Raw genomic sequence first — 11,620 nt, 5'->3', positions numbered from 1 at the left:
TACATATTTAGTAATTGGGAGTTGTGATTGAAGGTTTTGGACTGAAAACAGCTGTATTTACCAACCACATTCCTTATTGTTTCACAGTGATAGCAAGCAATAATAAAACGCCCCTTTTTATAGCTAAGTATACAGCTGCGATATCTGCTAGTTTGACACACAAAATAGAAAGTCTCCATTTATATGGATATTCAAATTTTCTTAACAGTTTGTGTGACACAATCTGAGATACACTGCTTAACCAAAGTGTGTGACCCTTAGCTTACAATTTAATCTCACTGTGCATTGCCTGCAAAAAAGTGGAGTTCTGAAAGCCGGCAATATTTTATACATAAAAATACTCGAATCAAAACAGGTAAAAATCAGTCTGTGATTGATGGTTGCACTAGGCTCATAATTTAATCTCTGTGAACTGTCTGCAAACGTTGGGAGTTCTCAAAGAATGCCATCTTTTAAACATAATAGTACTGGTGTCAAAACAGGTCACAATCAGACTGATTAATAAGGAGCTTTCAGAGATGGCTGCTTTAGGTTGACAAGACTCAGATTTGAAAAGGTAATAATGACTTAACAATAAACCATAATACTGACATTTTGGTTGGAAACACTGAGCTCTTTTAGCAAAACATGCTCCAAAGGCCAGACTACACAGAGAGTTAAAGAGCCTGAGAAAATACTCAAGTGACCGTGTGGAGGGAGTGAGACATACTGAGATGGGCCCAAACAGAGAATGAGACACAAAGTGTGAGACACATAGAAAGGGAGACAAATGGGGAACTAGAAGAAGAAAAAAAAGAGAGTTTGAAACAGTACACGCAGTGTGATATGAATTGAAATGGGTCAGTGAGCCTCGGCTGGCTCCAGCTTGGGAGCGATTTTAAGAAATGCATAGGCTGAGCCCCAACCCACTTAAAGCCTAGATTGCCGAGTACCTGCACTTCTTTTTTTCAACTTAAAGCACTGAGTGTAATCAAATTGCATTAGCATTTGTTTAGTCAAAAAAAAATAAAGATTAAGTGTGGCTGATGACCTTAAGAATACAGAATATCTGTGCCGGGAGTCTCGGAGCACCGTGTGGGGTGCCCGATGACCGTTTCAACGCCCCGACGTTTTGGAGGTTCCTCTCTCTATGACTCTTGGTGGGGAAGGGAGAATCTTCCTGTGGCCCTGGGCCCCTAGGGGTAGTATTCAAAAGGACCGATCTCCCCTCTGCCCCACCAGACACTGCAATGCGTCCTGTCACCGTACACCACTCGCAGGGTTCCCCTGGCCTGCAATGGCACATAGTCCCTGGCCACTTGGTGACCACCCCGCCCCCCAGCAGAATTCATTGGACTAACTCGATTCGGAAGGGACTATGGAGCACTTAGTTAGTTACTCATCCTGGAATGCCATTATAAAAGACTGGTTCCAAAAAGGTCAAACGTTCAAATGTGTCTTTTTTTTCCCTTTGTCGGTTTCTGTAACTATTGTTTAAAATAAAATTAAAATAATTTTAAAAAAACATTGTCATTTTAAGCAAGCAGGTACTTCTCGGCTGAAAAGCTGCGTTGCTGCGATTGCAGGCTTGAAAGTCACAGCAGGTCCTTAATTGGTAAATTGCTCATCACTGGGCTGGTGGAATAAAAGCGCCATTTACTCAGTTGCCAGGATGTGTGTTATTGTGTGGCATAGCCATGTAAGCTGCGGGCATCGTTTAATTACAGCTCGCCACACCTGATCACAGCCAATACACCATTCGCTTGAATACCGACCTCCTCTATTACAATTGTGCAAATAGTGTAATAGTGTAAACCGCTTAAAGCTGAATTAGAAACGCACGTTTTTAAATATTTTAGCTAACATGGGTGGACGCATTGACGAATCAACATGATAATCTGAACATTTGAGGGGCCGTCAAATAACATGGTTTTAAAATATTGCACATGTTGCAGTAGACTTACAGGAAATGGGCTGCACATCTGCCCAGATGCAAAATGACGAAAGAAAAGAGCGCTTCAATGTGGCCCTCCTGCCAGTGCGAATTAACCACATCCCAAGTGGCTCCAATCCCTTGGACATCACACACAATTGGTCACCAACAACAATATTTAATGACCGCCCTTCAACACCATTCTTTCGCGGCAAGTGCTGAAATGTGCTGGTAAAGGTTACACCTAAAACTGCCCCGGGGGCCAAAAGCGCCACTGCTTCATTATCTTATAGTTTAAATAAAACAAGGTTAAGAGTTGAAATATATACTATATATATATATATGAATATTTGCTTCTTAAATAACATATATACACATCTGGAAAATATAAAATATACTTTTTAGCTTACGGTATGAAGGAAGAGGGATAAAAGTGAGTAAAGAAAAAGTTTAGTGACAGTGGCTAGCTCCTGTCCCAGTAAACGCGGGTTGGGAACCACACGTGTACACTGATGTCACAGTTCATCTTTTTTCTTTAAAAAACCCTTGGTCTGTGCTGCTCTCCTTGATGGTGACTGTCAGGAAGTTTGTGGTCACGTCTGTCACCACCACCTTTTCGAGGTTGCTTAAGGAAGGGGTCCAAGTCTCTTCCTCTGGGTCCCCCAGTATCCTGGAGACAGGGATCCGGGCAATCAAAGAGGGTTTGTTGCTAGGAGTCCCCAGTGTGTCCCTGTACAAGTTAGGCACAGCTGCCTGGCTTTCTGAAGTATACCAGGCCTTATGCTCAATGGGATGAAAGGGGAGTTGGTCCTCTGCTCTGTGCTTAGTCCTGGGAGGGTATGTGTCCATGCTATGCTTCCCATGAGGCTTTGACAGATCACAATCTCTGTGTTGGTACCCAAGCCCGGAGTGCGGGGGCTTGGGGCCAGTGTAGTCAACATCTTGTCTCCTGGCTAGCTGGATGACACTGTGGCCAGATCGAAATGTCCCCGAAGCAAGTTCCTCCATCCGCCTAGACTTCAAATAGTCCAGCACTTTGCCACCTTGTTCTCCAGGTTTCCTGACAGCTGGCTCCATGGCATCTGGGGGGCTCTGGTAAAGTGCTTGTCCAGGTTGTAGGACCCTCTTCTTCTTGGAGGGCTTCTGTTGGTAGGGCTGAGGGGTATCGTCAGGCGGACTCACCCTCTCCCTGATATTTTCTGCTCTCACTGAGCTGCTGGGACCCTGGGGGGTCAGGACTATGGTCCTCAGCCCGTCCCGGGATCTGGAGTTTGAGCCCATCTCCATGGGGGATCGTCCAGGGAAGGGTACCCGGACACCCCTGGCAGCATCACTTCGGAATTCATAGGTTTTGGCTCTGGCCTTCGCCTGTGCCTAAAGAAAAGACAGATCAGTACTTTTGTAATTCAATGGCATATAGGCAAACCATAAAATAATTAATGCTCATAAATGGAATAAAAATACACCATAGAATGGCAGAGATGGAACATACAACAGCCTCCCTGACACTGGGCATTTGCAAAGAACAGCTTCTTGAGTGCTGGAACTTTCTGCATACAAATGTAGAATCGCCCCCCAACACCACACCGCCAGTCCCTGGATGAGTGATCTATCCACTGCTGTGGTACAGAAACCGTTGGTCTGTTAATGTACGAGGACGCTCCTGTACATCCCCTGCAGGTACCATCCCTGTACTAAGCCCCCTCTGGATCATTGTGTTCAACACTTGATGTGTAGCAGGACCCATGGTTGTACTAGTTTACTCATCTTCCCTCAGTGCGCTTACTGAAACACAAAAAACAATGGATGGAAACCTCTGACTTATCACAACTTCTTGCAAATCCTTTAGGCATTCTATTGCTATTTAGCGAACAGAGTCATTAGAGAGTGAGGAAAACATAATCAGTATTGGTCCCAAGTGAAAAGAACCACGAGCCACTGCTGCGTGGACTACTACGACACATAGTTTCGCCGCAGTATGGTCCCACAAGCAGCCTCTAGATCCGCATCAGTGAGTTGAACCTTGGATCCCTGGACACAGCGTGTCCAAGAAACCCTGCCTGGGGCATCCTTTGCCACTAAAGGCAACAGTGAAAGAAGCAAATAGTGATCGATCGAACAATGGCTTTTGATAGGGTCCACCGGGGCAAATTGTAGGAAAAAATGAACGCCTGGGAATGCCCAAGATCCTTACTCAATATCTTAATGCACCTACATCTATGAAAGCAGGTCCAAATTAGATTGGACAGACAAGGTTGTCTAACGGGCCACATCTAGACACACTGGGGTTTACACCAATGTTGTGTTATGGCTCTGGCCCTTCTCAATCTATATATGGCAGCCATCCCCCGCAACCTTAATATACAAAAAGTCTTTCCTCCTTGTCCATTGTAAATACAGCATTTTTCATATGTAAATGATTGTATCCTTTTGGTCAGACCCCCGATAGGGTCGAAGTGTTCGTTCAACTTTTTTGCCACTCATATTAAGGATTTGGATCTTGAAATCAATCCTCGAGAAACAAAAAATATATGATTACAAATCCCAAACCATACAATTCAAATACGTTTAGATTGCACCCTAATAAAGCTGCATTGGAGAAGATGTAGAATCGCCCCCCCCCCCCCAACACGCCAGCCCCTGGATGAGTGGTCTTTACTTTGGCCTCACAAGGTTCTTGTTTGACACTTAGCTATTGGATTCAACACTGCTCTGACTTATTGGGCAAGATAGATGCAACAGAAGATGCATCATTTCCAATTCTCATGCCGTGGTGGCTAGAGGACTGGATTACCACCTCAGAAAAGAATAATGAATAGAAGCTGTTTCACCAATTGTGCTATGACGAAAAAGAGGGTAAATCAGCCACAGGGTTATTTAATGCAACCACCTCATGCTCACTGCAGTCTCTTCTTCCTGAGGCTGATGTTTGACCTTCTGGTGACTATTGGACTATTAGGGGCTAGAAGCAAGTTAGATCTTTCGGCTAGGCAATGCCACTTTTGTTCCAGCCATCACCTCTTTGTTTTTGCTTTGTCACCTCGAGTGGGACGGGTATGCCCAGACGTGGGTCCCGTGCCTGCTGGGCCTAGAGACCCAAGCTACTCCTCACTGATGAGGCCCAACAAGGCCGAAACATGTTTGGGGATGCTTGTTGTCTCCTGCAGAAGGGATGTGACCTAGCAGTTCGGGCTGGACTACCCCTTTTGGGATGGGACCAAGCCTGATTTGCATATGGTCTTTCCCCTTCTGTAATGGCTTGGCAGGCGAAGAACGATGGTCTGGAGGGTTGCCCAGAGCAATGCCAGAGGTTAAGATTCATTCTAAACCTTCCAGCCATCACCTCCTTATTTTTTGCAAGGTTTGTAACACACCATACACAAATAAAACATAAATGAAAATAGTGATTGAAAGAAAGCTTTGCATGCTGGCAATTGACTCAAAACAGCATTCCATAATATTTAGCCCACTGTCTGCACCAGCCATCACACCATTGAGGTACGAGTTCCCTCCACTAACCCCACCAGCCCGGCGCCCCCATACACAATTCTTTGTTCTGATCTAGGAACCATTGGCGTATATATTCCCCTGCTGGGAGCCATCATCCCCACCCCCGGCTGTGGTGCAAGAAGTATGATTGTGTAAATGTTTTAGAACTGGTGGATCATTGTGCCCGATGCTCTACTAGACATACCCTTTCCATTCTTGAAAGTTTGGTTGGAAGGCCTACAGTGTTAGACTTCCAGCAACTCGCATCACAGACTTTGACTGGTTCTAATCTTGCAAGGTTAACACACACGCTTGTCCATTACCAAACATCCACAGGATCTCAAGTATTATTATTTGTTACCTGAACCTTGTCACTCCATTCTTGTTTTTTTGGTTGCTCTTATGCACACGCTACAAGCTAAGTGAGATGCGTTTCCCATGGCGAGACACCGCGAGACCAGGAGGAGAGTGGAAAAAAAAAAAGCGTGGTGGATTTTCCACCCCTTTATAACCTCAAGGTGCTACAAGGATGTAAACAGGGCTACTCTCTTGGAACAAGGCGACTTTCTAGCTGGTGAGCAGAACCAGGCACCTGCAATGCAAATCTCCCGCTGTGAAATCTTGTAGGCCCCCTGTAATGAAGGTAATGACGACTCAGAACCTTTAGTTTGCTTTCTTGAATATTTTCTACTTTGCAAACATTTTTGTGTTGAAATTAGTCTTTTCAATACAATGGGCCTCATTACGAGTCTGGCGGTAGCCGTGCCGGTAAAACCGGCAGGCTGCCGCCGGACTTGTGCATTTTTCTGGCGCCTGGCTCCACAGAAACACCGGGGGATTATGACCACGGTGTTCCTGGAAGTCAGGTGCCAAAAAAATTTAAATTCCCATTGAGTCCTAATGGGACTCAATGGGAATGGGGATGATGGAAGCACCAGCACTGTTAATAATGGTGTCGGTGCTTTCCGGAAAATCTGCGGACAGGGGCCATCCCGCTTGCCAGATCAGGCCTGGCAGGCGGGACGGCAGCCACCCGCAGACTCAGAGTGTGCCGGTCCGGTAACAACGGTACCGGTAGGCTTACCAGCACCGTTGCTTCTGGACCGGCATGCCCGTAATGAGGCCCAATGTACTTGTACGATCACTTACTGTAGCACTTGTAATACACTTGAACAATTTTATTTGCTACACCAAAGTGCTTATGAGTGAGTCGCATTAGCTCCTTGGATCCATTTTGTTAGACGGTCATTACTTTCAGCCTAGAGTGGTCTGCTTTAGATGTCTTTACATTTAGTATAGTTAAGCGCATAACATTTGCACCTCTCCGGCAACCATCTGGTTTAGCTCCTTTTCTGTTCTACACCCCTTAAAGTTGTGTCAGGAGCAGCATTCATGAAGTTGAGGATGCCTTCTTCCATATCAGCTACAAACCTATTCAGACACAGGCCCGCCTGCCGGGGGTCTCCCGTGAGCCGTCTGAAGCTGCTTCCTACGTTTCATTGCCCCCCTGCATGCAGCCTCTTGATTTATTCTTGGCCTACGTTCCATGTGCACCATATGCTGTGGCCATGTATAGAAGTGTTTTGAACAGCTCTTTAGTAGTTAGTTTATCTTCTCCCGAACTAAGAGATCCACATTCTATTCCTGCCCCAATCCCCCCCCCCCCCTTGACCCCTTTGTCCAATCCCGGCCTAAAATCTATATTCATCTATCAAAATTGGGAGTGCGCGGAAACATTGTTTACATCTAAACAGTCATTACACTGTTGTGGCTACCATCCTAGAAGGTGTACATTGTTTACATTATACACAGATCTGCTCGCACATCATCAACCGAAAGAACACAGATTTATAACTCTGGAAGTTTAATCTTATAATTCAGCAACTATCCCATGTTGGGCGGATACACTGGCCAGTAACATCCCGGGGCCCAATTTACAGGCCCGAGCGAAGCGATGGGCAGTAACGCTTGGCTCTGGTGCTGTTACCAGGCCGATTTAGTCCACAGAACGCAGGATTGTTGCTATTAGCACCCGAAGGCCAACCCTTGAGGTGCTAATAATATATTACAAAAAATCCAGATACACTGCTTCGTTCACATCAGCTGTCGGGGAGAGTCAGGCAAGGTTGCCATGGAAATGGAAGGCGGGGCTCCACTCGGAGCCCCTCTACCATTTCCATGGTTTCATCAGGAAGCCGCGTAGCCTGGGAGGAGCGGCCCTGTAGAGGAAGGGAAGGACATTTTGGTTGGTAGGGGGCAGGCAGCGTAAAATGGGTGGAGGGGCTTGATTAGGGTGTGGGATGCAGGGAGGCGGGAACATAGCAGCACCAGGTGCAGCGACCGCTCGGATTACTCCGACCCTAGGCTTGCATCGGTAGATTCAGCAACACAAATGGCGGCCGCACCCCGAAAGTGTGCTAATGCTTGAGGAGGACTGAAAATATGCTGCAGCGCTGAAAAAGTCACGTTGTAAGCAGTAGACACAAATCTTACACAAAATCACTTTCAGTGCATGCAGAAATACTTCGTTCCCACTTCGAGAGTGCTTTTAAATCCTTCCACTCCCTAGTAAAAAAGAAATCCACTTTTTGGATTGTTTTGGGATTGCTTCTGGATTGTTTTGAAGCTGGAGATTTTTTTGGGAGTTATTTTGGATTTTTTGGGGATTTTTTCAAGCAAGGATTTATTTGTCTTGGGTTGAAGGATTTATTTTGGATTTTTACTGACTTGTTTCTCAGTAAAAACAATCCACTAACACTAATTGGCAGGAAGGCATTTCAACAGGATTTATTTTGGAGTTTTACTGACTTGTTTCTCAGTAGAAACAATCCACTAACACTAATTGGCAGGAAGGCATTTCTACAGGATTTATTTTGGAGTTTTACTGACTTGTTTCTCAGTAAAAACAATCCACTAACACTAATTGGCAGGTAGGCATTTCTACAGGATTTATTTGGGATTTTTTGAAGCAAAGATTGCTTGCTATTAAAGTGGTGGATTTTCTTTTATTTTTTTTCACTTGTTTCTCAATAAAACCAATCCAGCAACACTACATATTTTTACTGCATTTGTTTTGGATTATTTTACAAGCAAGTATACATTGTAAGATTTATTTTTGATTTTTTCCAACTTGTATCTCTGTAAAAACAATCCAGTAATGTAGGCACACATTTTTACTGCATTTAAATGTTGGCAACATAATGTCAAACTAGTTTCGACGCTGGTAGCCGTTATTTAGCATTTTAATCTGATTAAACATTTCACAGAGATTAGGTTTTATTAATTTTGCATTTTATTGGTGCAAATTACAAGTCCAACTGCACTTAACTAATTTCTCCAGTAGATAATGCCTAGTCGCTAACATTCAGGGTATGCCAATTTGCAGCAAGAGGTAGAAGGAATGGCTAACACCTCGGCCATATCTCCCATCGCGCCACCTGGCTCGCTGGACTGTGGCCGCCTATCTCCGGCCAGCCACCCGGTACAGCTGTACCCCTCCTCTGTGCCCCTCTGTATACCACCCCCAGCTGCGTATGTGTTCTATTGTTACCTCTGAAAACTGCTCCGTTATGCATCAGTATTGTTGTATACCTCTGTAAAGCGCTCTGCTGTTTCTCGAAGCTTGGTCTGCACTTAACCCCTTAAGTGCCAAGGACGAGATATCTCATCCTTGTAAGTGCATGCACAGTGCCAAGGACGAGATAGCTCGTCCTTTTTTGGCACCTTGTTTTGTGTGATCCCTGCAAAGCAGGGATCACACAAAACAGTAATCCAACCCCCGGGCTATGTGAGGGGGAGGTCCCCCCTCACTGCCAGGGGGCTGGATTACCTTCAGTTTCACGTCGGCATGCGTAATGCACGTCGGCGTGAAATTGAAAGTAATTTTCACCGCAGCAGCCATTTCGGGCTGCTGCAGTGAAAATATAAGGTGAGTCTTCACCTTTCTCCCCCTCGATCTCCGGCTGTATTTCAAGCCGGAGATCGAGGTGGGTATCGTTGGAAAGGGGAGATGCTCCCCTTTCCAATGATACCCTGTGTGACAGCATTGCGGATCCAAATAAAAGGGAGGCCTTGTGGTGTTGGCGGTGTGTTTCGGTGGGTGGCCAGAGCGAAATGTCTGTGATTTGTCTTCATTTCCAGCAAATTTCAGAGACATTTCCCTGTGTCCACTCACCGAAACACGTCGCCAACAACAGATGTCATACCTTCTCGCGTTCCCACAGGTGTCCCGACGAAAAAGGTACCTCACATGTGTGGGTGCACCTACTGGGGGCACAAAAGGAAAAGGGTAACCCGCTGGTAACCCCAAGCCTTTCGCCATAGCACAATTTGTTCATGTGGGCAACCTACAGATTTGGGCCAAGGGTGTCGAAGCCAGCATGGAAACAGGGTTCACAATTCTATCCAAGTGTGGGGCATGCTAACATGTTCACAACCCCATCTTAGTGTGGCACATGCAGACATTTACAATCCTATCTATGCTGGGGTGGTATTGGTTGGTGGGGCACTGGGGTTAGGTGCTGAGGAGTTTGTGTGATGTAGCACTGGAGTGAGGTTCTTGCAGAGGTTGGTGGTGAGGCTCTGGGGGGATTGTCAGGTTTCGGAGCCAGGCCCATGCTGATGGGATTTAATCTTACTCTACATAAAGCTGTTGCGCCACTGCGTGGGCTTGATTTGTAAGAATATCTTGCCTGAATAGGCTTGGTCTGCCGGGATCGCCCAGCTCTAGTATCCCCACCTAATAAAACACTCCTTTTTGCTTTAGCTTTAAAAATGCAATGTCACATTGCGAAAAATGTCCAAACTGGATGCGCAATGTAGGCCAGTCTAGACATGTGATAACACTTATCATCAGGCATGGCTGAAGAGGTATGGGGGCCTATCTCAACACTATTGTTGGGGGACCGCTTGCTTACAGTGGAAAACAGTCTGAGGCACCTGTGGGGTACCTACATTATAATGGAGAGAAAGAAAGCCAGGGGTTAATAGCCACTGATTTTCGCCAGAGGGAGTTGACAGTGGCGTAACGGGGGCCCACGCAACCCCTGCGGTGCGGGGGGGCCCTCTAGCACATGGCTTGGAGGGGGCCCCACTTTGTTAAAAAAAGGAAAAAAAATCCCTTTTTTTGTTTTTACATTTTCTTTTTGAATACTAACAGTGAAATGCTTTAAGTTAGTAATTGCTGGGCCCTTGTTAACAGCGGAAACCAGGTGCCGTTTAACATCTGTGTCCTGTTCTGTCCGGCAGCTGCTCTGAAGGTCAGCCAGGTTGAGTCAACATAGCCCAAAATTTCAGGGGGGCTTGGGTAGTGCTGAAGCCCAGTCAACCCAATGGTGTTATGCCACTACTTGTGTTTAATGCCTTGATTACTTAATGGTAATTGGCATTACTCCTAGCCCCATTCCTCCTCGTCCCTGTATACTTGTGTATGAGGTAGTACTTGTGTATGTGGCAGTGGTGATGGAACATACCTCTGTGTGGCGGCGGGTCACTCAGTGGATTGCTACGGTGCTGGGCTGGGTGGCTGGCCGGGGCAGCAAGATTTAGGAGGAAGGCGCTGCTCCTGATGGTCGTAGCAGTGGTGATGGATCCTACCTCAGTGTGGCAGCGGGTCACTCAATGGATTGTTATGGTGCTGGGCTGGGCGGCGGGCCGGGGCAGCAAGATGTGGGAGGGGGGCGCAGCTCCAGATGGAAGTTGCAGGTGTGGTGATGGCAGGCGCAGCAGGTGCGATGGCAGGGGCGGCCGCTGCAGTGGGTCCCTCGGCTGTGTCTGATCCCAGGGGCGGTGGGACGAGGCAGCAAGATGTAGGAAGGAGGCGCAGCTCCTGATGGTAGATGTAGTGGTGGTGATGGCAGGCGCAGCCGCGGCAGTGGGGCTCTCTGCCTAGGTTCCCAGGGCAGTGCTGTGCGCAACCCTCAGGATGGTAGCAGCAGTCAGGCGCCGAAGCGATGATGGTCAGCCAGTGGGACCTGAACCACTAAATCCCCTCTGAAAAGCTACAAATCCTTCTTTGTCAGCAAGTGGCTGATGTGGAGAAACCTGTGTTAAAGGGTGGTGAGGTATGAGAATATAGCCCAAGGGAAGTGAAGGACAGAATAGGGCTCCATTAAACGCAGCTTGTAAGGCAAGTGCTAAAAAGCACACATTTAAAGCCCCAGAAATGGAAATACAAGAAATGAAAATAGTAATTACCAGAAAAATTAAATGCATTTTTAG

At 46.5% G+C, this 11,620-nt stretch overlaps 1 protein-coding gene across 2 annotated transcripts in view; it reads right to left on the bottom strand.

Annotated features, from left to right (window-relative positions):
- Positions 1 to 373: 373 nt before the first annotated feature.
- Positions 374 to 11,620, bottom strand: part of CBX8 (chromobox 8) — a 76,888-nt gene continuing 65,641 nt past the window's right edge. For both annotated transcript variants that reach the window (XM_069655202.1, XM_069655203.1), the window contains exon 5: positions 374 to 3,286. In XM_069655202.1, coding sequence (XP_069511303.1) covers positions 2,435 to 3,286 — 852 coding nt within the window. In that variant the 3' untranslated portion in view covers positions 374 to 2,434. The remainder of the gene's footprint in view (positions 3,287 to 11,620) is intronic.

Source organism: Ambystoma mexicanum, chromosome 3q, assembly GCF_040938575.1.
Source record: "Ambystoma mexicanum isolate Mex_15411 chromosome 3q, UKY_AmexF1_1, whole genome shotgun sequence".
Taxonomy (NCBI): Eukaryota; Metazoa; Chordata; class Amphibia; order Caudata; family Ambystomatidae; genus Ambystoma; species Ambystoma mexicanum.
The sequence above is the reverse complement of the archived record's forward strand: the minus strand, read 5'-3'. Positions and strand labels throughout refer to the sequence as shown.